The following is a 27,033-nucleotide window of genomic DNA, read 5'->3' on the forward strand; positions in this document are numbered from 1 at the left end:
GCGTCGTTATCTCCTTAGAAAATATTTGACTTCCAGATTCTAATCGCAGGGGAGGAGCCTCACGTCATCAGTGCATTCCTAATAATGAGTAAAACTGAGAAATCAGCAACTCTTCCTAGGTCCTTAAGAGAAGTGAGAATACACAGCAAATCAGAGAGACAGGCAGACTCAATGCACAGAATCACAATTTACTGGAGCAGAAGTTTCCAGGAACCAGTACAGCTGGAAAACCTGAATTGTTACTGCCGAATTGCTAGAGGCTTGGTGTGGACAACCTTAGGGTAGATAACTTCTGTGAACTGAATTTCCAGGAGCTCTATTATGTCATCATAGTGATTATCAAACATTGTCAGAGAAAAATCTGTTCATTGGGAGGAGGAGGGGAAAGGAGCCATTTTGAAGTAGACCAGAGCCCTCCCCACTCCTTCTCCTCCTTTTCTTCTTTCTTCTTTGTTATCAATTCCTATTTGAAAAGAAGAGTGACAGAATCTCCCCTTCACTGGCTTGCCTCTCAAATACCCACAACAGCTTGGGCTAAAGCCAAGAGCCTGGAACTCCAAGCCTCCCAGTTGGGTGGCAGGGGTCCAAGCACTTGGGCCATTTTTTGTTTCCTTTCCAAGCACACAGCAGGCAGCCAATTTGGAAGCACTAAGTAACTGGGACTTGAACCTGCCCTCTGATATGGGATGTGGGATGTGGCTGCCCCAATGCTTGCCCCCATTTTGTTCTTAAAGCCTGCCCTCAGGAAGAAACAATTTTATCAGTGTCTAAGCTGCTGAGGTGGTTTTTAAACCTTTTTTTTTTTTTTAATCAGAAGCTATCCTCCCAGAGGGAAGTTGCAATATCATTCCAGTTTCCATAATCATAGGAGGCGTAAGAGTTGAGAAGCCTGGCAAAGCTGATAACACAGGGTCAGAGATTGACAGAAGGCCTGGAACCCCTGGAGAGCTTTGGGAGCATGTCCCTTCCGCTACATCCCACCACTCCAGTTTTATTAAGAGTCCTCTATATCATAGTTCCTCACTTGGAACGTCATATTCACCTTTCAGCACACACTTGCAAGGCACACTATCAAAGACACAATTTGAAGAAACAAAACAGCATCACAAACCAAAGCTGGGTATGGCAGAGATGTTGGAATCATTAGAACAGGATTCTTAAACCCACTATTTATCCTAGGCTGAATGCTTTCATAAAAGTAGGGAACAGTTTCAACCACTATACAATCCTGCTGCTGGTAGTTATGGAAACTTATCTAGGTCCATATTTTTCCTTTTCTGTTTTCTCTGATCCAGTTCCTCATTGATGAGCCCAGGAAAGCAGCAGAAGATAGTCCAAACACAAGGGTTCCCTGCCACCTATGTGGGAGACCCTGATGGAATTCCTGGATTCTAGATTTGGGTTTGGAAGAGTTCCTATCCTTGCAGTTCTTTAGAATAGTTTTAGAAGAATTAGGATTAATTCTCCCTTGAATGCTTGATAGAATTCAGCAGTTACAGCCATCCAATGCTTGGCTTTTCTTTGTTGGGAGGCTCTGTAAGACTGATTTCCTCCCAGTCTTAGTTATTTGTTAATTCAGGGTTTTATGTGTGTATGCCTCAAATTGGGTAAATTATATGTATCCAGAAGTCTGTCCTTCTAGATTTCCCAATTTGTTAGCAAATAGCTGTTTAGAATAATCCCTAATTATTTTTTTTTGCATTTTTGTGGTATCAGTTGTAACATCTTTTTCAATGTGGAATTTTTTTTTCCCTAAGATTTATTTATTTTCATTTGAAAGGCAAATTTTACAGAAAAGAAGAGAGATTATTCTTCTGATGGTCCACTACCTAAACAGCTCTAATAGGCAGAGAGCTGAGCCAATCAGAAGCTGAGAGCCAGGAACTTCTGCTAGGTCTCCCACGTGGGTGCAGGGTCCCAAGACTTTGGGACATCCTCCACTGCTTTCTCAAGTCATGAACAGGGAGCTAGATTGAAAATAGAGCAACAGGACACAAACTGGCACCCATATAGGATGCCCGTAATACAGGTGGAAGATTAGCATGCACAGGTACCTGCACAGGTACCTCAGATTTTTATTAATTTAGATCTTTTCTCCACCTCTTGGGCTAGTTTGGCCAAGAGTGTATTGATTTTTTCCCTCAGAAAACCAACTCTTCAATTTATTGATCTTTTATATAGCTTTTCTTAAATTTCTATTTTGTATATTTATTCTCTGATAATTAAAGTTCTTTCCTCCTAATAACTTTGGGCTTGATTTGGTCTTTTTCTAGGATTTTGAAGTATGTTAGGTCATTTGATTTTATATCAGGGTTTTTTTTTTTTTGTACAGTCACTTATTTCTATAAACTTTGCTCTTAACAATACTTCTTCTGTATCCCATAATTTTTTAAAAACATTTATTTATTTCCATTGGAAAGTCAGATATACAGAGATGAGGAGAGACAGAGAAGGTCCTCCATCTAATTGTTCACTCCCCAAGTGGTCATAAAGGCCAGAGCTGAGCCAATCTGAAGCCAGGAGCCAGGAGCTTCCTCCAGGTCTCCCATGTGAGTGCAGGGTCCCAAGGCCTTGGGCCATCCTTGACTACCTTCCCAGGCCACAAGCAGGGAGCCGGATGGGAAGCAGGACCACCAGGATACAAACCGGCATTATATGTGATCCTGGCACATGCTAGGCTACTATGCTGGGCCCATGTATCCCATAAATTTTGATACGTTTGTTTTTATGTTAATTTGTTTCAAAGACTTTTTATTTCCCTTTTGATTTCTTCTGTGACCCACTGTTCATTCATGGGCGGGTTTTTTTTTTTTCAGTCTTGATGTGTTTGTACATTTTCTTGAGTTTCTTTTGTTGTCAATGCTCAGCTATATTTCATTGTGATTGGAAAAGATATATGGTATGATTTCAGTTTCTTTGGAATGTGTTGAGACTTGTTTTAAGCCCTTATATATGGGCTATTGTAGAGACTGTTGCATGCACTGCTGAAATAAAACTGTGCTCTGCGGCTGTGGGGTAGATGTCCTGTAGATATTTATCAGGTACGTTTGTTCAAAAGTTGGCAGAGCCATGGAGACAGTACAGAGATTAGTGACTGGCAAGGCTGGTGAGTGGGTAGGACACAGGACTTTTAGGATGGTGAAAATACCCTATGTGTCATTAGCATGGTGGGCACATGGAAAAGATCCTTTGTCAAAATCCACAGAATCTACAACACCTAGTGTGAACCCTAATGTAAGTGATGAGCTTTGGGTGACAATGACGTATCAGTGTAGTTTTGATTAACAAATGTACCTTTCCAGTTTGATATGAAAATAGTGGTGGTAGTATTAGTAGTGCTAATTTGTATATATGGGGGAGGGTTGTGTATATCTCCGGGTTAAGGTATACAGAAACTCTCTGTACTTTATTCCTAATTTTGCTGTGTGTCTAAATAAAATTGAAATTGGTAAGATTAAATTACCTTCAAATAATTTCAATTAACCCAATTAGTAATTTTTGCAAACTTTGTTAGTGTCATGTGTGTGCAAACAAATAATATGCCTCTTTCCTGCTCTTCCACCACCTGAGGATGGGTTTCTGAGAGAAGACTTAATTCATCCTGATTCCAAGGGTGATAAAGAGGAAAAAGATGACCAGGTTAGGGTTTAAAGCTGGAATGCATGGCACACTCCATAGTTACCTAAGTTCACCTCATTTTTCTAAGCCTATTTGTTCATCTGTAGTAATATCAGGTTCACATTGGGTTATAAGCAGTGACTTTGACATTTTTATGAATCTAGGTGTTATCCTCAACTGATAGCTTTTATTTATTTTTTTATGATGAAAGACATGTATTTAGAATTAGACCTCTGAACTCAGTATAAATGATCCCTTTTGTTGGTGACATCCAGAGCGTTACAAGCAGGTGCCAGCTGCACAGGTGCCTTCTTTTCTCCATCAGATGTGATCTGAGCGTTAACTTTGGCCACATCAGTGTCTTAGAGCTTCTTCACAGCTTGTTTGATCTGGTGCTTGTTGGCCTTGACATCCACAATGAACACGAGTGTGTTGTTTTTCATCTTCTTCATAGCGGACTCTGTGGTCAGGGAGCTTGATGATGGCCTAGTGGTCAAGCTTGCTCTCATGGGGGTGCTCTTCTGAAGGTTTTGGGCTGCCGGAAGGTGGGTGACATGCAGAAGTTCTGTGCCTGTAGACACCTTTCAGCACCGCCGCATTCTTGGCCTTCGGGGCCTTTGCTTCCGCTTTGGCTTTGGGAAGGGCAGGAGCTTCCTTCTTTGCCTTTGGCACATTCTTGATGAAAAGCTGCACATGCAACTTAACAATAGTAACTTTCAATTAAAAAAAAAAAAAAGGTCGAGGCGTCGGGAGAGAGCCAGCACAGCACAGAGAGCTCTGGCCATTGTGGCCACTTGGGGAGTGAATCAGAAGATAGAAGATAATTTCTCTCTGTCTCTCCTCCTCTTTGTAAATCTGCCTTTCCAATAAAAATAAATAAATCTAAAAAAAAAAAAAAGAAAAAGGACAGTATGACATGCTCATTACTTTCAATATTTAAAGTCTGGGTATGTAATTAGACTTTTTATCTAATACTCAACTAAAAGTACAGGCTAAATATCCCTTGAAACTTGGTAACAGTGGGATGTTAGCTAGTACTTACTGACTGTGAGAATGTTATTCTAAACACCCATTTATATTTCAGAAAGCTGTGTGAGTTACATACTATTACTGTCTTCCTTTGTAGATGAGACAACAAAGCCACAGCAATGTTTGTTTGTTTAAGCTTGCACAGCAAATAAAGAACAATTTTAAATGCTGGTAGAATTGATACCTTAATAAAAAAAGATTTATTCCTTTTTATTAAAAAGGCAAATGTACAGAGAAAAGGAGATAGAAAGATCTTCCATCTGCTGATCCACTGCCTAGGTGACCATAACAGCAGAGCTGAGTTGATCTGAAACCAGGATCCAGGAGCCTCCTCTAGGTCTCCCATGTGGGTGTGGTTTCCCAAGCCCTTGCGCTATCCTCAACTGCATTCCCAGGCCACAAGCAGGGAGCTGGGATGGAAGCGGAGCAGCTGGGACATGAACCAAAACTCACGTGGGATCCTGGTGCATCCAAGCAGAGGACCCTAGCAGCTAGGCTACCATGCCAGGCTCAGGATTGTCATCTTTTAACAGTAATATATGCTACATTTAGTGCTGTGACCTGGAATAGATCAACTCCTGAACTTTGGAACCGATAGTTGTAACCCTGTCTTTGGCTCAGTTTCCCTAGCATTACAGGAGAGTGGCAGCTATGTATACAAATACCAAGCGTGCAAAACACGGCAGCTTAAGACACCAGGATCAACATTCTTTGGGATTCCTTTGTGTATTTATCATTTCACATCTCCGCCCCTGACTATCAAAGGAATACTTAACTATTGTAGAATACCAAAGAGGGAAAGAGACAGGTGTTGGGCATTGTGGTGGAGTGATTGAGCTGCTGCTTATACCCACACTGCATCAGAGTATTTCTGGTTCAGCCCTTTCTCTGATTCCTGATTTTGCTTCCTACCAATGTGTTCCCTGGCAGACAGCAGGTGATGGCCTACACTTTTGAGTTCCTGCTACACACGTGGGAAACAACTGGAATTCCGGCTCTTTAGGTCTTGGCCTTGTTTAGCTCAGGCCGTCATGGGCATTCGTGGAACGTAACAGCAGATAGAAGATCTCTCTCTGTCATTCACACACTTTGCCTTTCAAATGAAAACAAATAAATAATAGGAAAAACCATGATTAAAAATTTTAAAAATTAAGGGGAGCTGGCACGTTAGCATAGTAAGTCATTCCTCCACCTGCAGTGCCAGCATCTCATACAGGCACTGATTGGAGTCCTGGCAGCTCAACTTCCTATCCAGCTCCCTGCTAATGTACCTGAGAAAGAAGCAGGGACTACCTCAAGTTCTTGGGCCTCTACATCTACATGGTGGACCTAGAGGAAGCGCCAGGCTCCTGGCTTCGTACCAGCCTCGCTCCATGTGTTGTGGCCATTTGAAGAGTGAGCCACTGTACAGAAGATCTCTCTGTCTCTCCTTTTCTGTCTGTAAAACTTCCTTCCAAATAAAAATAAAGCTTGTGAGAGAGAGGAAAACTCAGTAAAAAGAATTCTCCCCACAGAGGTAAGCACTACTAATGTTTTGGCACGTTCCTTCTACTCATCTTTAAAATGTCTTATTTACACAGCTGAGATCATAAGTTTTGTTACTGTGCTTTTTTTAACATCAGAGCACAAACTCTCATCATTTTAAGTGGCTGCAGTATAATCTGTCATATGGATACCTTAAATTTATGAACCGTTCCTTCACAGTTAGATGTTTAGGTTGTTTCTAATATTTTCGCTATTATAAATAAACCGTGATGAGCAGTCTAATATATAAATCTATGTAGTCATGGCAGATTATGTTTTTAGGACAGCTTCCCAGAAGTGTAATTACTGGGTTAAATGTCATGAATATTTTAAAGATTATGTAGAGAAGTAGTATTCTTTATGAATATCAAATACAGGTTTTCAACCATAAAGAGTCAGTTTTTTTGGATTTATTTATACACACACACGCACACACACACACACACACACACACACACACAGAGTGCTCACATCTGCTTGTTCATTGCCAAAATGTCTATGCAGCTGAAGCTGGGCTGCGCCTAGAGCCAGGAGCCAGGAATACAATCCAGGTCTCTCAGTTGGATACCAAAAACCCAATTCCTTGACCTCTCACCACTCTGCCTGGGCCTGCTTCAGGAGCAAGCAAGAGCAGGGAACTGGGACTGGGAATTAAACCAGATATTCCAATGTCCATGTGGGCATCTGACACACTAGGCCAAATGCCAGCTCCAAAAAATACACTGTTTACAATGATATGGAAAAGCTTCCAGGTGCGTGTGTGTGTGTATGTGTGGTACTGTACACCACTGTGGAAGGAAGGGGATATATCAGACAAAATCGGGACTTTTCTGACACCTTGGCAGTACATTAACCACCCTATTTTTCCTCTTGCAAATTAACTCCCAATTTCCCATCTACATGCTGATTAAATATTGATCCACTGAGTGCCAGCAAATGGGAGTACATTTTGTATTGTCTGTTGCAAATGATTGGCCCACAGTATCCTTTCAACATGAGACTTGTGCGTTGTTTACTTGGCATAGGCCTTTCCCCTGCCATTATCTCAGCCATGTCTGGGTTAGACTGACTGCGGGCAGCTCTTCCCCTTCCCAGGTCTTTCATCAGAAACTCAAGCCCAGGAACAAGTGATTTGTAAGGTACTGGATGGAGACAACACCGGAACTGCAGTTCTGGTCTCATAGCTCAAGGGCTAAAGCCCCTCATATGGACTAAAGTCGGCTTCTCGTATTTTATGTTGAAACCCTAATCCCAATATGAGATAGAGCCTACAAGGGGGTAATAAAGGTAAAACGAGGTCTTAAGAGCAAGGCTCTACTCCTATGGGACGGGGGTCCTAAGAGAAAGAAGGGGACCAGTGCACTGCTCTGTCCTTCCCTATCTCCACCTGCATGTGGAGAGAAGGTTGTTGAAGACACAAAGAAGGTGGTCACCTGTAAGGCAGGAAGAGGCTCCACTAGAAACCAGTCACAATGGCAACTTGATTTTCGGGCTTCTAGCCTTCAGGAATGTGAGAAACACATTTTTGTTGTTTAAGCTACCCAATCCATGACATTCTGTGTTGGCAGCCTTAGATGATTAACATCAATTTTGGCAATGTGGAGTGAGATGTGCTACTGAAACAATTTGAAAGTGACCTTGGGCTTGCCAGAGGAGCTCTGAGGTACATGCTAGGAAAAGCCTAGGCTTCTGGCGGGACTGTTGGCATGATTGTGGATGCTAGCAGTCATTCTGGGCTCAGGGAAAGTGTCTATCATCTTACAGAATACATTTCTATCAATTCAGATAAAAATGAGACGTACTGGGAGCTGCAGGGAAGCTATAGTGTGGCAACAGAATTCACTGAAATGCATTCTAATATTTTTGGTTTTGCTTTTTTTTTTCTTCCATTGAGAGACAAAACTTTCATCTGCTTCTGTCCACCCCCAGTTCCCCGGAAGAGAGACTAGGCCAGGCATTCAAACTGGTCTCCAGACCCAGAGCATTGGTTCAGTGGCTAAAGTCCTCGCCATGTATGCACAGGTATCTCAGATGTGTACTGGTTCGTGTTCTAGCTGCTCCACTTCCCATCCAGCTCCCTGCTTGTGGCCTGGGAAAGCAGTGAAGGATGACCCAAAGTATCGGGACCCTGCACCCGCATGGGAGACCCAGAAGTTCCTGGCTCCTGGCTTCAGATTGGCTCAGCTCTGGCTCTTGTGGCCACTTGGGGGAGTGAACCAATGGGAGGATGATCTTTCTCTCTCTATGTCCTAATCTCTATAAATCTGCCTTTACAATTAAAGAAGAAAATTAAGTCTCCCATATCAGTAACAGGGACTTAACCCCTTGAGCTGTCACTGTGGCCTCACAGAGTCTGAATTAATAGGCAGCTGGACTCAGGAGTGGAGCTGAGACTTGAACCCAGGCCTTCCAATATAGAAGATATTATCATTGGTGTCTCAATTGATAGACCAACTTTTAAAGGTTTATTTATTTAAAAGGCAGCATTACATAGACAGGAAGAGAAAGAGAAGCCAAGAGATCTCTCATCTGCTATTTTACACCCCAAGTAGCAGCAATAGCTGGGGCTGGGAGAGATCCAAGCCAGGAACCTGGAACTTCATCTGGGTCTCCTATGTGTGCATGGGGCCAAAGGATGTGGGCATTCTCTGCTGCTTTCTCAGACACATTAGCAGGCAGCTGGATTGGAAGTAGAGCAGCTGGGACTTAAACCTGCGCCCATATGGAATGTAGAAGCACAGACTTTGGCTTTGTTCTGCACCCAAAGTTAGCTGTTGTTATAGAATTTTAAAGCAAAGTGTTGATGACTTATCTTAGTTCCTCCTTATTGCTTATATAAAATGTGAGAAAATGACATGATTTGAAGAATTTTTGAAGGAGAAAGAACTTAAAGATTTGGAAAATTCTCAGCCTATCCAAAAAGAAAGGAGAAAGCATGTTCCAGAGAGAATACCAAGGCTGAGCTGGACAGTTTGTGCTCAATGGGTGGGGTCCCCTACCCTGTCAGTCAGCAGGTGTCTGTCATGGGCAGAGCTGGGACAAGGAGTTGTAGGGATGAATGCATTGCCTAGTACTGTGTGGATGCTGTCTCACTGGGTCTAGAAAGCAGAATACTTGCCCAAGGGGTATTATTCTGAATTCTTAAGAACTAATGGAATTTTTGGCTGTGGAGGGTGCAGCCCAGTTCTGGTGGGCTCTGGGCATGCACCATTTTGGTTGCTACTGGTGCAGCCCAGTGGCTCACTGATGGAGAACCTGAGGGTGTGAGCTTGGGGCAGGGAAGGGGCAGCAGGAGGAGAGGATTGGGGGATAGCGCCATGGGTGGAGTTATGCAGAGATTTAGGGGCTCTTGTCTAAGCAGGTGGAACAAAGCCTAGGGATTTTCACATGTGAGTCTGTGGATTGCTCAGGAAAGAGGATAAGATGTGTGGAAAGAAAGACCGCTGAAGGAATATGTTGCAGGTGAGGAATGATTTCTGAGGGACTTCCATCAACAAGGCCACTGTTCTTAAAGATAAGCAGGGGTGCTGAGTCTGAGTGCTTTGGAGGGGGCATGCTGTAGGACCTTCATGGGTCAGACCGATACACCAACCCATGTGCCAGACCTGACCTGGGCTAGTTAGCATGGATCATCACCATCAACCACCACTCCCCAATGCACACTAAAGCTAGGGCTTGGGGACCTACCTGGCAGGGCACTCACTGGCATGTGCAGGAGCCAGGCTGGAGTGCAGGTCATGCTGGTCTAGGCTATCATACGTATCAGTCTGCATGAGCCAGGCATGGGAGCAGACTGGTACCTGCCAGTGAGAACTGGGACTGGGCGCAGGCTGGGACAGGTCAGGCTGCAGCATCCAATGGCGAAGACCAAGATAAGGGATGGGCTATGCTGAGCTAGGTCAGAGCATCCTCCATTGTCATGCACAAGATCTGTGGCTGGGAACATACCAGGTTGGGGAGCTAAGGGGAACCTTGTTTAAGTTGCATTTCCCTCTAGTGAGCCCGAAAGCTGGAATGGGGGCAATGACATGGACTGGACATGACTGCAGTGTCCCTCAGCATAGATGTGGACTGGGTCTGGAGAGTGCCAGACTAGACTAGACTCAGTACCCACTGGTGCTTGTGAGAGCCAGGGTGAGTGTAGAACAGGCTAGACAAGGTCGCTGGACTTGGAAACCAAGACACACTTGGGTGTGTCTGGGCATGAACCAGGTATGAGCTCTGGCACTCAACAGTAAGAACCAGAATGGGTGTGGGCCGGTTGGATAAGGTCACTGTTTCTGCCAGGACAGGAGGTGGACTAAGTCAGGCTGGGCCAAGGACCCACCAGTGTGCACAAGATCTGCCACTTGGGGGAGACCTGATAGAGGAGCTTGAGGAATTCCTTTGTCAAGATGCAGTCCCTGCAGGTGAGTACAAGAGCAAAGGCTGGGAACAGCCTAGACCAGGCCAGGTTATGGTACCTGCCGGCATATGTGTGGGTCAGATCTGGGTGCTGGCCAGGCTGGGCCAGTTCATGATACCACTGGCAGATCCAAGAACCAGGATGTAGTACAGGACAGGCCAGATCGAGCTACAACACCAACCAGTTCACAATATGGCCAGGACTGGGAGCTGGCTGGGCCGCTCTGGACAGCAGCACCCAGCAGCATGAGCTGGAACTAGTACAGCACCTGCCAGCAAATGCTGAGGTGAAATGGGCCATGCCAGACTTGGCTACAGTACCAACCAGCACATGTGAAACTTGGAGTGGGGCAGATGTTGGTAGCAGAGTGGCTATCCTACTGGCCACTGCTCCCACTGACAAGCATGAGAACTGGAACCAGGGGTAGACCAGGCCAGGTAGGGCTACAACTCCTGTTGTGAGCTGCATGTGAGCTGGGTTAGGGGGAGAGCTAACCTACGGTATCTACTGGTGCATGCATGAGCTAGAGTAAGTTCAAGCTAGTTGAGTTTTGCCACAACATCAGCTAGCAAGTGCTGGGACTGGGGGTAAATCCTGTGAAGCTAAACAGCAGAACCACCTGGAGAGTACAAGATCTGGGACTAGAAATAGGCCAGGCAAGGAAACTGCGGGCACCTCACTGATTGTTTGTAACTTCTTCCACTGGTAAACATGAGAACCAGGTCTGGGGGTGGGCCTAGGTAGGCAGATGGTGGCACCCACTGGAATGAGTGTGTACTGGATAGTAGGGATGGTTGGGTGGAGCTAGGCTTTAATGCCCGTTGACATGTATGAGAGCTGAATGGAATGTGGGACAGACTGAGACCAGTCTGCTACACATATTTTCAAGTGTAGGAACCAGGGCTGGGGGGCAGGCCTGGTGGGGATTATTAGGGATCACTCTGACTAAGCTGAAGTTCCCACTGTATGTGTGTGGCTGAGTGTGTGGTGGGCAGGGTTGGTCTGGCCCATAGCATCCATTGGTTTACGTAAAAGATGAAGTTGGAGAGAGAACTGACTCAGGAATTGCAACTACTAGTGTGTGTATAGACTGATAGGGGTGACAGACTTAGCCCGATCCCATACTGGTAAGCACACACAAGAATCAGGTCTGGGATCACCTCAGATGTAATTTATGGGGATCCCCTCTACGGAACCGCTGGACTTAGATCTCCAACTATGGGGATAATCGTAGAGTCTGTGATCTGACCATGTTGTATGTGTGTCAGAACTGGGCCTCCCAAGTGACTAAGATGGAGCAGCGGATGGCATTCTCAGATGCATATGGGGGATATGGCAGACCTGTGGGGCCTGCACAGGACATCTGGATCATAGCGGAGGAAGGAGAACAGAACAAATTGGTCAACTACTCCAGTCAAGCATTGACAGCAAATATCTTGGCAAATAGAGACTCTTAGGTGGACTGTGTCAGCCAATGGAAGATTTCCTCATCCGCGGCGAGACCAACATCGTTTCAGGACCATCGAAACCACTTGAGCAGAACTGTGGTAGCATGCCCCACACCAGGGACCCTGGGATTACAGCAAGTGGCTGTTTCCTATCCCCAGGGACTGGGGCAGCTGGGAGACTGGATGTGGCGTCTCCCCTGATTCCCTCCCCCCCCCCCCCCCCCCCCCCCCCCCCCCCCCCGTACAGGAGGAAGAGAGGGAAATTTTAGAAATAATGGTCTCACCCACACTCCTTAAATCCTTATCCCTTCCCACCCTGGTTAACTATGTAACCATCATTAAAAAATATAAAATTTAAAAAAAAAGAATGATTGGAATTTGCTAGCAAATTGGGACCTGTCTTCCTCTTCCTGATTTCTACCTTTCAAGATAAGAATATCTTATCTTATGTCTGTCTTGACTTCTTGACTCTGTTTATCGGAAGCACATGATAGCCTGGTTTTACAAGTTTACAGCTGAAGAGAAATTTTTGTCACAGGTTGAGTCATACCTCCAATCTTATCCATACAGGATTTAGATGCTATTTAGATAAGACACCAGACTTAGGATTGATGCTGGAGGGAGTTAGGAGTTTAAGGACTCCTGGGATGGAGTGAATATATTCTGCATGTAAGAAGAGGAAAGAATGGTTGGATGGGATTAGGTTCCTTTAAATTGTGCTGAAAACCTGTACCCCAATATGACTCTATTTGAAGATAGAACCTGCCCCGAGGTAAGATATTAAATGGATTCACAAGGATAAACCCTCCTCCTGGAGGGCTGGTATCCTCTCACTTCCTCCTTCATGGAGGGAAGAAGCCATACGAAGGCCCAGTGAAAAGTCAGTCCTCTACAAGTTGACAAGTTCAGAAGGAGAGTGCAATTGATTCTTTGTTTGTTTAAAGATTTATTTATTTTTATTGGAAAGTCAGATATACAGAGAGGAGGAGAGACAGAGAGGAAGATCTTCCGTCCGATGATTCACTCCCCAAGTGAGCGCAATGGCTGATGCTATGCCAATCCGAAGCCAGGAGCCAGGAACTTCTTCCGGGTATCCCACACGGGTGCAGGATCCCAAGGCTTTGGGCTGTCCTCAACTGCTTTCCCAGGCCACAAGCAGGGAGCTGGATGGGAAGTGGAGCTGCCGAGATTAGAACCGGCGCCCATATGGGATCCTGGCGCGTTCAAGGCAAGGACTTTAGGCACTAGGCCACGCCACCAGACCAATTGATTCTTTAAGCAAGATTTTTTTTAAAAAAGTTTAGAATATTCTTTTTATTATTATTATTATTACAAAGACAGATATACAGAGAAGAGGAGAGACAGAGAGGAAGATCTTCCGTCCGATGATTTACTCCCCAAGTGAGTGCAATGGCCGGTGCTACGCTGATCCAAAGCTGGGAACCAGGGACCTCTTCTGGATCTCCCACGTGGGTGCAGGATCCCAAGGCTTTGGACCTTCCTCAACTGCTTTCCCAGGCCACAAGCAGGGAGCTGGAAGGGAAGTAGAGCTGCCGGGATTAGAACCAGAGCCCATATGGAATCCCAGAACGTTCAAGGCAAGGACTTTAGTCGCTAGGCCATGGCCCCAGGCCCTCTTTTTTTTTTTTAATTATGTATTTATTTTAAATGCAAGAAGAAAATGGGAGAGAGAGAAAAGGAAAGCCAACATGATAAAGAGGAGACAAGACATTAACCCATATTCAGAACAGCTTTCTTCAGGGAACAAACTTTAGAGGTGACTCACTCAGCGTGTACCCAAGTGAACAGTGGTAACGAGCCCAGAGTCCAACTCCCTTACAGATTGAAGCCCAGGCAGCTGAGGGGCCTGAAGGGGAGGGAGTTCACAGGCTAGGTTGAGTTGATTTAACAAAGAATGCAATGAGCCTGGAAGTCCCTCGAGGGGTTGGATTTGCTCTCAGACACTTGCCAAAGAACTCAGATGGCTCAAAGGCTTACCTATAGGCATGGAACTAAAATAACTCTAAACCTTGCTTAACTCTTTGACTCTGAGTACAGACAGTGAGAATGTGCTGGTTTTTTTTCTGCCTACTTCTTACTGACACGGGGCATCGGGGCATCGATGTGGGGATTGCGTTGACTGAAGGAGCAGATCAGTCTTGCAGTGTTCCTGCATGATGGCTCAGGATATAGCAATCAGCCATTCCTAGGAGAATTCTTTAAATATGTTAAATATACATGATAGAGATAAAAGCACTGTAATGGGGAGGATGAAAGGAGATATAGAAACATTGTCCGTGATTGAAAAGTTGCCAAAAATGAGGTGGGGCTATTTGGGAATAGATTTCATTAACACACTTTTTTTTTTTTTGCACTAAGTCCCTTTTCTTACCACATCCAACTTGTTGGTGTGAAAGCAGCACTGTCCATGCAATAGGAGGTGAAGTCCTTCTTTTGATGGTAAGGCAGTCTAATCCCCAGCATTTTTGGAAGACTACTACCATGATCCTGGAAGTGATACAACTGTTGTACTAGGTCATTTGTGTTTTCTTGGACAACAAGAGATAAATCTTTAATTTTATTTGCCTTGTCTGCTGCCATTACCAGTTGGCTGCTTCTGTCCCAGTTCCTGCCAGGACACTCAATGAGATTAGCAACAGTGAGTCAAAAATCCCTCTTGATGTGGTGGGTTGGAGGGATGGTCTAGGGTATAGGACAAAGGGGGAAATGGGAAAGTGACTGTACAAATTCTAGTTAGTGGGAAGAGAGGTATGACTGCTCCAGAGGAAGAACTCCCCTGTTTCTGTTCCTCTGCTTACAATCATATGGTAAGAGATCACTTCACAGCTTCCTAGCAACAGGCGAACCTGATAAGTAGATGCCATGGAGGCGCATCTATTGGGTGTAACTGATTGTACTGTTCACAAGAGGTGAGGTCTGATGATAATCCGGTTACAGGTGTGTGAGAGAATGAACTCACTTCATGGGAAAAGGGGAAGAGAGAATCTATGATACATGGAAGGACTCGACCAACTGGCAAGGTCATTAACAAAAATGCCTTGGACAGATAGGACTATCAGTATTTTTCTCCTCGTGCCATGTTGGTATTATTTCCTGCGAACTCCTAAAGAAATACAACCTAGTGGTTCTGCTAGAAAGGTTCCGATCTGTGTCCCATATGCCTTGGTCTTGTCTCAGAACTTGCAGGTGGTGGGAAAGGTATGTACAGACCCAGCATGTGGAGACACTGGGATTGTGTTTAAAGAATAGGCTAGAGGAAATGTTGATGGCAGATATGTAAGACTTCAGGGAGGAAGTGTGGATGTGAGGCACACAGGGCTTTAGGGTCACAAAAGGGGACCAGATCAGAAGCAGCAGACAGACAGCAGAGAAGCATCCTACCCAAAAGAGGTAACAGAGAATTTTTGTCAGGACTAAGACTTTAAGTGCAGACAGTGACAGAGGGTGCCAGGGCATTGCAGTAAGAAGGATGGACAGAAGGTACGTGGATAGCTGCATAAGAGTAAAGGCACAGAGATTGCCCCAGAGACAACAATCTAAGATGAGCTGGAAAAAGTATACTGATGATGTTGATGTTTGGTGGAATCTGTGGAATTCAGAAATTGTCAGGGACATGAGCTGGCAATTCTTCTGGTAGTGCGTGGAGCTTCATCCACATAAGAATTGTGGGTCCTGTGGGGGTAGATTTGTTACAGAGGAGAAAAAGAGAGACCTTCCATCCCCGGGTTCACTCGAACAGCTGAAGCTGGGCTGGTCCAAAAGCAGAAGCCAGGAGGTTCTTCTGAGTGTCCTATGCGGGTGTGGGGTCACAAGCACTTGAGCCAGCCTCCACTGCTTTCTCATGCCATAAGCAGGGAGCTGGAGCGATAGTGCAGCAGTCAGGACTCTAATAGCTACCAGATGGGATGCCTGCACTGCAGGTGGAGGCTTAGCATGTTATGCTACCACAGGGACCTCAATTTTAATGAAATGCAATGTGTCTAGGGAGGATGACCCTTGAGTTACCAGCGTTAGGGGCAGTCAGTATCACCGGACAGGGCCCATTTCGTGTGGCTTTTAAGGTAGCATCATTTTGTTTGAGATAGATTTAATTATTGAGTAGAAAGGTAGAAGTATACCCATATAGGTTTGGGTAGGTGTACTCTCTGCATTGGTCCATGGATAAAAGTGTGTTTCATTGAAAAGAAGGAAGGAAAGAGAAATGGTTTCAGAGTTGTGAAGTGGAAGGAAGCCTGGTAAGAGAACAGGTCTCCTGTGGAGGATTTCAATGGACTGTGCATTAATGGTTTCCAGGGAAGAAACCTAATTCTTAGTGGGGCCGGAGAAATAAGTTTTACACAATCTAGGTGGATCAGGGTTTGTTTTAAAGTTCTATTCCTGCAATATGCCTTCCCTGAAGAGGGAGGATGATAGGAAATATGGAAGTGGCATGAAAGAGGTCAATACTAGCTGAGTCATTTGGGAGACAAATTCTGATCTGTTATTTGGATGGAAGCCAATCTGGAGCTAATATCCCTTGATATTATACCAGAGATGATGGCAGCTCCCTTATTAGGATGGAAAACTCCTACCTATCTGAGAAGGCACCCACCATCCCCAGAAGGTAATGTAGCCACATATGTGGTGGCACATGAGTGAAGCCAATCTGCCAGTCTTCCCCTGAGAGGGATCCGTGGGCCTGCTGAGTAGGAAGCAGGGGTGGTCTGGTCCTGGAGCTGGGACTGACAGTTTGATGGATGCTGCAGGTCTGGGATAAGGTGTGCCGAGTTTCCTGCAGAGAGTGTATTAGCTGCATTGTGAATCTAGAAAATGAAGAAGAGTTTGGGTTTGAATAATCTAGGCAGTAGAGGTTTTTAAAATTTTATTTTTTATTGGAAAGGCAGATTTACACAGAGAAACAGAGAGAAAGATCTTCCATCTACTAGTTTACTTGCCAAGTGGCTGTAACAGCCAGATCTGAGCTTATCTGATGCCAGGAGCCAGAAGCTTCTTTCCGGATCCCCCATGTGGGTGCAGGGTCCCATGGCTTTGGGCCATCCTCTACTGCTTTCACTTGGGGAGTGAACCAGTGGGCAAAAAAGCTTTCTGTCTCTCCTTCTCTCTGTAATTATCTAGCCAATAAAAATAAATAAATCTAAGAAAAACACCTAAATATAAGTATAGAGAAGAAATGGCTTATGTGGGATAGGAAAGCTCAGCGATGCTGGAGAAGAGTCTTTCTTAGGGTTTGTAATGGAATTTCTAGTGGGGAGGTCTCTTGTAAGGGCTCATCTAGATTGCCTTTGGTGGCTTCATAGAAGGGTTTAAACATAAGAGGGAAGTCTGTAATGCAGATAGAAAAATATTGCATGAGAACCAAGTGAGAGAAGAGGCCACACTTAGTACATGACGAAGGAAGGGAGTCTGTTGCCTTTTATGGAGCTGGAGGAATTGTGCAAGTATCTGGTGACATGAGAAGTGCTAGAAAGATAACAGAGGTGAGATTAGCTGGCCCTTTGACATGTTCTCTAACCTTTTCAGCTAGAAAAGTTAAAAGGCTGGAGCAGTGCAGAAAGGTTTCTCAGAAGGGGCTACAGGGTAGCAGATCATCAACATAACAAAGAAGAGTGGCGGAGTGTTGACAGAGGCTAGGTGTGCCCACAGGTATGTCCAAGGATGTGCAGGCTGTCTCAAAAACTTTGGAGTCATAGTCCAGGGACCTCTCCAGCAAGATGATTACCAGTCAAACCAGGAGGTGGTTGTGAAGATGGGTGGAGAGGAATTGTGCCCAGGCTGGACAAAAGGAATCTGTAAGGAGTATGTGAGAGAGTATGTGGGCACAACTGGGAGTGTGGGGTGGACACAGGTACTGATGTGTTCGCAGTGCTGTACCACGTGATAAGAACCATTTACAAGGAACCAAAACGGCCCTAAGACTTCTGCTCTTGCTTTGTCCAGCTGTTGGTTTGTTCCCAAATGGCCCTCAAGAGAGCTGGAGTTCAATCCGGGTCTTTGGTGTGTGCGATGGGGAGCCTACTCCTAGAGCCACCGTCTGTTGCCTTCCAGGATCAACATTAGCAAGAAGTTAAAACTGGGAGCAAAACTGGAACCCCCACACTCCTATATGGATATAAGTACCTTATTTTGAGATTTATTTTTTTTAAGATTTATTTACTTATTTGAAAGCCAGAGTTGCAGAGAGAGAAGGAGAGAGGGAGAGACGGAGTGAATCTTCCATTTCCTGGCACACTCTCCTCATTCCCCAAATGACTGCAACGACCAGAGCTGGGCCAGTGGGAAGCCAGGAGCCAGGATTCTCATCCAGGCCTCCCTCCTGGGTGCAGGGCCCAAACACTTGAGCCATCCTCTCCTGCTTCCTCAGGCACCTTAGCAGGCAGCTGGATCAGAAGTGGTGCAGTTGGGACTGGAAGCAGCATCCCTAAGGGATGCCAGTATCTCAGCCTAACTCCATCATGGCACTGCAGTGGTGTATCTTTGTAGCTCTGCCTAAAAGCTCAACCCCCCAAACTTGGGTTTGACTAAAGAGGCTCAGTGAATGACTCTCGGTTTCCATAACCAGGCTTTGATGAAACTTGTGGGATCTTAGGCAAGTCACTTCTGGTCACTGGTTTTCTCCTGTAAATTCAGGCCTGCTGGAGCAGGCTGTAGAGGTTGCCCAGATGTAGGTTTGAATAGAGTCTCTTGATACTCTTTGCCCCCAGGTTTAGTTTCTAAAAGAAGCAATAATACCACCCTCCCCCCCCCCCAGCATAAATAAAAGGCCAATAAAAGATCTTTTCCGTTGTTACTCAACTCAATGGATGTGAAGGACACAATGCACCTTTGGTACTTAGTGTTTGACCCACCAGGGCTTTTCTTTTTTTTTTTTTTTAATTCTAGCTGATAGCGAGCCTTCAATAAGGCAGTCGTTATTATGTTCAGTTATCTTTTTAACCATCCCAAATCGGGCTTTGGGGCACCAGTGTGTCCTGGCCCTTTCCTCCGCGCGAGGTCCCCGTTCTCCTCTTCCCCAGCTCAGACGTCTCTTCTCCTCTGGGATAGCCGCTCCTCACCATCCCCTCCTCCCAGTCCCAGGGCTAGGCTCCCTGATTTGTGTCTTGCTAAGGAAACAGCTCCTTAGAGCACTTAGTTCTTTGTGCCGGGCGGGCCGGTTAACTCTTTCGGAGCCTGCTACAGTGGGGGCCTCGGGGGATGCCGCGGGGCGTCACCCAGGGCCGTCTGCCCTGGGCAGGACCATCTGCCTCTTGCAGACCCGGTGAAACTGGTCGCGAAGCAAAGGGGTCCCGGGATCCCGACCCTCCCCAGGACGCATCCATCACCAATCTCTGATCCTTGGGCAGGCACGACTGCTTCCGCGCGGTTCCCACTTCCCGAGGCAGCCTGGATCCCCCCACTCCCAGGCTTCACCGGCTCCTCCCAGGCCCTCCGGCCCCCTCCCGGCGGGCGCCTCCCCTCCTCCAGCCCCCGGCGGAGCCCGGTGGGGCTGGGGGGTTGGGGGCGGAGCCTCTCGGCCTGGGGTTGAAAGCGCGGCGGGGAGGCGCGCGGGGCTTCCAGACGCGCTGCCAACGCCGCCGCCGCCGGCGGACCGGGGGCAGCATGGCCGAGGGCGTGTGAGCCCCGAGTGCCAGGGGCCGCAGCCACCATGACCGGGGGCGCGGGCGCCGCCCGGCTCTGTCTGCTGGCGCTCGTGCTGCAGCTGCCCCAGCCGCGGGCGGCCCGGGAGCTGGGATGGACGGGAAGTAAGTGGCTGGGAGCTAGGGTGGGGTGGGGGATGGAGGTTTGGTGGGCTTGGTGGGCTTGACGGCAGGACCCCTAGGAGTCGCCTAGCGGGACCGAGTACCTGGATCACGGTGTCTGCAATTACCGGGGTCTGCGTCCTGCTGCCCCCCTAACCTAGGAGCCCAGGCTTTGTTTCCACGTAGTTCTCTCTGGGAGGTGGTGCAGGTCGAGAACCCTAGCCAGCAGAAAACAACCGCTTGCTCCTCTAGCCTTTCCCTCTGCTCCTTCTTTTCCTGCTTTTGGCTTCTCTTTCTGCTGCTCTTCTGGTCTAATCGTTTTTCTCACGGTCCCTCTGCTCCGCCTTTCTTTTTTTTTTCCTTTTCTCCCTCCCTTCCTGCCTCCCTCCCCCTTTCTCATCCTTGTCTTGCATCTGTTTTCGCCGCTCACTGCAGCTCGGTGCATCCCAGGCTGACTGGGGCCACATGCTATGGCAGGCGCACGCGGAGGGGTAGTGGATAAAATGCCCACAGGGGACAATGGTGGCCTGCTGGTTGTCGCCGGCTGTTGCACCTCGGACCCTAACGCTGACCGCGAATGTTGTTAAAAGCAGATGTGACTCCACCCATTGCACAGATGGGAGAACTGAGGCCCTTGGAATAGGAAGGTCTTGTCCCTATCCTCACCTCAGACTGAGGTCAGCGTGGGCACCGGAAACCAGGGACTCCACTGCCAGGGACTCTCTGGGCCTCAATTTCCCGTTCTCTGAAGCTATGGGTTTGAACTCGCAGCTTCCAGATTAGAGGTTCGACTAGTTTCCCAGACACCCCCTGGTGCTGAGCCCCCTGCCTCCGGGGGTTCTTGTCGATTTCGCGGAAGGAGCGGTCGCGAGGGGGATGGGGGTGGGTGGAGCGGTGCCTGGGGTCTGTCATTTTGACCCGAGAAATCTTAGCCTTGGCCTTGCTGCTGGCGGAAGCACTGGGTCGAATCCAGACCCCCCACTTGCTGGGACCAACAGTCAGTGTTTTCAGATGAAGCCAGGGCTAGCGGCTTGAGCTGGGCGGGACTCGCCGTCGGGAGAGTGGGCTGTGCTGGGCCCGCCGTGCGGAGCGTCCAGGGGCGGGGTCCGGGGGCCACCCCTGCGCTCCCAGAACCGGCTTGTTTCCAAAGGGAAATTGAGGCACGGAGGTTACCATGAGTCCGAGGAAGTCCTCCGTTCCCTACTGGCCGTGGGGACTGGCTCAGGGAGAGGGAACCTCATCATGTTCATCTCTTAAATTCCTGAGGCCCAAGTCAGCCTTAGTGCAGGAGAGAAAGAAGAAGAAAAGAAAGCAAAGGACTGCTCTGAGAGCAGGCACCCTTTCCAAATCCTGGGTCCTCGGAGACCACTCCGTGAGGCAAAGTCGCTGGAAGTAATGAAGAGTATAAACAACGAAGAATAATCTGCAGTCCCCAGATCCACAGTTGCTATTAATATTTTGGTTTTCCCCCTCCAGTGTGTGTGTGTGTGTGTGTGTGTATCCAATTGGAAACATACCATGCATCTTGCATTTTTCACCTCACATTATGGACATTTCCCAAATCGTGAAATTCTCCACCAAAACATGAGCTTAATGACCCTATAAATTCTATCAAAGGATCGCAGACGTGTAATTTTTTTTTTAAAGCTACAGACCCGACGTGAGTGTAAATATGAGTATTGATTCACTTCATTAACGAGGTGCTGTATGGAATGGAAACACTAGCTCAGAGGAGCTTTGAAAGAGCAGGGCTGAGAAGGTCTGAGTCCTGTGCTGGCCCGGGCACCGCAGCCAGGACTCCAGCGGGTCTTTCCCCTTACCGGACTTATTTGCATCTCAGCCTTGGAGCAAACTGCAGTTACCATTGAACATCGCAGAGTACGGGGCTTTGAGTAGTAATGATTAATAATAATAAAATTCAAAGTCAAAGGAGAATTTCTCTAGATGGTTCAGTAATCCTTAAGCGAACCTGTGAAAAAATGCTCTGAGTGTGACTTTGGGAAAGGTGGACAGCTTGCCTCGAGGTTCTTAGGGTGCACCATGGCCTGTTGTTGAGACTTCCCAGTCTAACTTTTTTGGCTGCTTTAATTTTTTCCCCTTAAATGTCATATAGTTCCCTTTTTTGTTATTTATTTTTAAAAAGAAAATAGATTGATCAGAGCCACCAGGGCAGGACTGTGCCTGTCTTGTTCCTCCATGCCGATAAAGTACCTGTCACAGTGAGCGGCACGTAAGTCAGAGCTTGGAAAGTGATAAATAAGTGAGTGGATGACTGCTGACTGTATCATTCTGCTGAAACTCTTGGTTGAATGGGATTATTTCTGGGGATCTTTTGAGAGCAAGTACATTGCATCAGTAATCTGAAAGGCAAGTTGTTGATCATTTACAATCCCAACTCTGGCAGAGCAAGTGCAGTCATCTTCTGCATCAGTGTATTCTATGTAATTGATGTGTTTGGTTTAGAAAGAATCGATTTGGGAGTCCTTAAGCACACCCCTTAACTTTTGCGTGTCTGGCCTCTGATTTGTTTAGATTTTGGGGAATTCCTGTGTTTAAAAATAGAAGCTACAACTTAGGTCTGCACTGCCCAGGACAATTCTCTGCTGTAATTCAGTTCCCTGTTTGACAAAATGGGAATCCCATTCCCCACCTCCCAGAATTATCGTGACAATGAAGGGGAACTTGGTGGTGAGAATGATTTGAAAAATACATTTTGCCATTATAAAAACCAGCGTAAGGTGAAGATGCTTGGCAGATTACAAAACAGTTTCAAGGCTGGCATTGTGGCAGAGTGTGTTAAGCTGCTGTACGCCATGCCATCTTCCAGTCCTGGCGGCCCTGCTTCCAATCCAGCGCCCTGCTAATGCTTAAAGGAAAACAGCAGCAGATAGACCAATTGCTTGGGCCCCTGAACCTATGATGGAGCTCCAGGCTCTTGGTTTTAGCCTGGCCCAGTTCCTGCTGTTGCAGCTCAAATGGGAGTGAATCAGCAGATGGGAGAGCTGTCTGTCTCTCTCTCTCCCTGTCTGTAATGCTCCTTTTCAAATAAATAAATACATCTTTTTTTTTTTTAAGAAATCCGTTCACATTAATTTTCCTTAATTGTGTGCTGAGATGGGTAAATGGAAATCCTGATTTTACATATGACAAAACTGACAACTCTCAACAGAAAACCACATACTCTGTGACTTTCAGAGTTACCCAGCATCCCATCCTCTCATTCTTCCGCAGTGATGTCATTGTAGTCCAGCCATCTTCCATCGTTCACCAGGGCTCCTGCAAGTCTCCGGCCTGGCCTGCCTGCTTCTACTCACACTTCCAACCCTCCCCCGCCTGCCCCCATGCTTCACCCAGCCGGCAGAGTGATCTTTGTTAAACCTAATACAGATCATATTGCTCTGTGTTTAAAACATCCAGTGCCGCCCAAGTCTATTTATAATGAAATCCAGACACTTTCCACGGTCCCTGCTTTATCAGACCCCTGGCTGGCTGTCTTGTTGAGCACACCTCTTCAATGATCTTATTTCCTTGACTGGCCACTTCCACCTTCCGCCTTTTCCTTAGGCAGTCCGATCCCACCTGTTGAAACAGGACCTTTTCCCTTGCGAGTCCTCCCCTCTGGGGATCTTGGCTGCTCCCTTCTGGCCCCTCAGGTCTCCAACGCCATCTTTGCTGATCGTCTTCCCACAGGCCGTCTGATCTGACCCTGTGTTAATTTGAAGAGACCTAGGTTGGCCAGCACATAGAAGAGAGCTTGCACCATTTTAGGTGCCTAGATCCAGAGGCTGGAACTCTGCAGGTGTTCTGATGGCCCCTTACCACTTGGATATGGCATGAGTGACATGAGAGTGTCCCCCAGGGGTTCATGTTGTTGAAAGCTTGGCAGTGTGGGCCCTTCAAAAGGCAGGGGTCTACTGAGAGGGGTTGAAGTCATCCAGGGTGCTACCCTCAGGAGAATTTCATGGAGTTCTCTTGGGACCCTGGTTCTGTTTGTTAAACAGCAAGACTGGCCCCCTCACTTCTCTGGTTTCCTGTGTTGCCCTGTGATCATCCCTTCTGGTCCACCTGCCATGATGCCATCTGCTACAGTGTGATATAGCTAAGTGTAGAGCAGAGACCTTTGTCAGAAACAGCACCAGGATGCTTGGACTGTTAGCTTTCACCAACTCTGAGCTCAGTGAAGCTATTTACTTTGACAAGAGCTCAATTCCAGGAATTTTGTAATAGCCACGGAAAACAGATGAATACAAGCCAAGGATGGGGTCCACGTGCCTTTGTGGCCCAGCTAGGGTTTCAAGATCTGGGATTCCAATGGCTGTATATCTTGTATTGGCAGGAGGAGGAGGGGATGGTAACTCCCAGCTACAGCATGAACTTATAATACCTCAGTGGAAGACGTCAGAAAACTCGCTGACTGAAAAGGTAAGCCTCAGAGCTCTCATTTTCAGAAGCAGAAGTTGACAACCAGTCCGGGAGGCGTGGACCCTCATCACCATCAGTTCTGTATTTTCTCTGTGCTGGTTTTGGTATTTTCCTTCATTGTCATGACAAACTTTTAAAACACTTCCAAATGCTATTAGTTGGGGAAATGAAAATCCACATTAATGCTGACACAAGCTAAGAGCAAATGTGCTGCTGTCACAAAAGAAGTGTTGATTGTAATTCATTAAGTATTGTCTTTTCTCTGCATAAAAAGTGCTTCATTTTATTGATGGGATAATGTACTTGGGGAGAAACAGGAAAACCTAAACTGCTTAGAATAAGAGGCAGGGTAGAGACTTAATCCTAGAGAATGCATTTTAAAATTCAATGGATTCTTGGGCTGGAACACCAGCAACATGCACAGGCTTCTCAAGGCATTTGGGAATGAGGCAGGAAGCTCTTCTGCTCTTGAAGAGATGATTCCACAGTTCCAGTGAGACAAAAAGAGCTAAAAAGGGAAATTTGATTATTGTGGGGATATGATCTACTTTCTAAAGAACTCGAATTTCCTCATTTATTTTTAAATTTAGAAATATGTATTTTATTTATATGAAAGGCAGAGTTGCAGATTGAGAAAGGGAGAGACAGAGAGATTGAGACAGATCTTCCAGCCACTAGTTTACTCCTCGAATAGCTCTAAAGGCTGGAGTTGGGTCGGCTGAAACCAGGAGCTTTTTTGACTCTCTCATGTGGACGGTAAGGGCAGAAGCACATGAGCCATCCTCTGCTGCTTTTCCAGGCACATTAGCAGGGAGCAGGATTGGAAGTGGAGTAGCTGGGACTTGAATCAACATCAATATGGGATGCTGATGCCAAGGTGGCAGTTTAACCTGTTATATCACAATACTGGCTCCAAAATTCCCCTTTTATAAAATAGGACTTAGAATATGGATTGCAAGGGTGTGTCAGAGGAGCTTTAGTATTAAAATGGTCGGTGAGTCACTGAACACATCAGAACAAGATTACAGAGGGAGAGGGTTATAACAGGAAAGATATCATTATGGCTTTGAGTCTGGAAATGAATGGAGAGGATGTGTGCAATCATCAAAAATGTGGCTAATTCAATCTAGTGATGTCCTACTGTGTTCTACCTGAGATGTATGTACTCAGGGAATTTACACAAATGGTGAAAATTTCAGTACAAAGAGAAACAAGAAACATTTTGACCTAAAGTTGATAAATGCGTAAAACTCATTTCATCAAAAAATAGACTAGACTGAATATAGCTACAGGAAGAATCTAGACAAATTAATGAATGGTGCCCTAGAGCAGATAATTTTAAAAATTAAGATCTTGGACATTGTGGCCTATTCAGTGTTACTTGAGAAATGGATGTGATACTTTTTATAGAGGGCTCTTTGTTCTCTCCAGATGTTTGATGCTGGGCATCCTCAGGAAGGACCTGGGAAACAAAGTGGAGGGCCAGATCCTGTCTTTGTTCCCAACCATTGTCTGCCCAGAAAACGGGTGCTAGTAGTAGTAGTGAGCACAGTGCCTGGCACGGCAAATATCTATTGGATAAGTAAATTAATGAATTTAGGAGGGAGGATGGGCAGGGTTGGGAGAGGGAGTGAGAGAGAGAGCTGGAGAAGCAGTGAAAGCAGGTGGGTTTAAGTTAGCCCCCTCACTCTCATGTATGTAATTTTTTCATACCAACATTAATTGTGCACGTACTATGTACTAGACATTGCATCAGATTTAACCTACAAGGTGGGTTGTCGAGATTCCATGGAGTTGAAGATCTATTTAGTCTTTTCCTAAAGAAAATGGACTTTAAACTCTTCCCTGTGGAAATCTAAATGTGGACGAGCACCATGTTCTTCCTGGGAGAGAGAATGTTGGCCCTGCCTAGCACGGAGTGGAGCCATGAGAGAAAAAGCTGATCGAACGAGCTGTGCAGGGAAACCTCCCAGATCCTTCAAGTACAGTTTCGTTCTTTTGCTCGAAATGGCCCCGGAAACAAGAAACATCCTGTTTTATTTTATTATTATTTAAAAAATATTTATCTATTTTTATTACAAAGTCAGATATATAGAGAGGAGGAGAGAAAGAGAGGAAGATCTTCCATCCGATGATTCACTCCCCAAGTGGCCACAACGGCCGGTGCTCTGCCGATCGGAGCCAGGAGCCAGGAATTTCCTCCAGGTCTCCTACACGGGTGTGCAGGGTCCCAGTGCTTTGGGCTGTCCTTGACTGCTTTCCCAGGACAGAAGCAGGGAGCTGGATGGGAAGTGGGTCTGCCGGGATTAGAACCAGCACTCATATGGGATCCTGGTGCATGCAAGGCAAGGACTTTAGGCACTAGGCCACGCTGCCAGGCCCAAGAAACATCCTATTTTAAATATCAGTGTTACAGCACCTTCCAAAACAGGATTATTTTTGGATTACCCACATAAAATTATTAGGACTCATGTTGCAGCTGGTTTCTTCTTAGGGCAGAGTGACGACGCTTTGGTTTGTGTCAATGCTCCTTGTGATTGAGCACACAGATGCCCAGCTGTGCCTGTGGATTTGCCTTGTCCCACCTTGAGATGAAATAATAGGATCAATGAGGCCGATTGACAAGGCTGCTAGACAGGTCTTCATGGAAGCATTCAAATCTTGTCAGAGCCCTTGTTTACCCAGTGTCCCAGGGATGCCAGACCCTAATGGTGACTGGGGTTTGCAGCAGAAAACTGTGCTTGCAAGGGGCAGGCCAGCAACCAGAGCTGGCAAAGCAGGTGACCTGTTTTCTCAGGCCTGGACCTCCGTTCCAAGGTCAGTTTCTCTC

At 46.4% G+C, this 27,033-nt stretch overlaps 1 protein-coding gene and 1 pseudogene across 1 annotated transcript in view; one reads left to right on the forward strand and one right to left on the reverse strand.

Annotated features, from left to right (window-relative positions):
• Positions 1-3,857: 3,857 nt before the first annotated feature.
• Positions 3,858-19,689, reverse strand: LOC121152313 (annotated as a pseudogene).
• The window catches only part of ADAM19 (ADAM metallopeptidase domain 19), an 86,956-nt gene continuing 79,537 nt past the window's right edge, over positions 19,615-27,033 (forward strand). The window contains exons 1-2 of the mRNA XM_040988943.1: positions 19,615-19,784; positions 24,118-24,203. Of these exons, the coding sequence (XP_040844877.1) occupies positions 19,688-19,784; positions 24,118-24,203 (183 nt within the window). The 5' untranslated portion in view covers positions 19,615-19,687. The remainder of the gene's footprint in view (positions 19,785-24,117; positions 24,204-27,033) is intronic.

The sequence above is a fragment of the Ochotona curzoniae genome, unplaced genomic scaffold, assembly GCF_017591425.1.
Source record: "Ochotona curzoniae isolate NIBS_2020 unplaced genomic scaffold, NIBS_Ocur_1.0 contig_1, whole genome shotgun sequence".
Classification (NCBI taxonomy): domain Eukaryota; kingdom Metazoa; phylum Chordata; class Mammalia; order Lagomorpha; family Ochotonidae; genus Ochotona; species Ochotona curzoniae.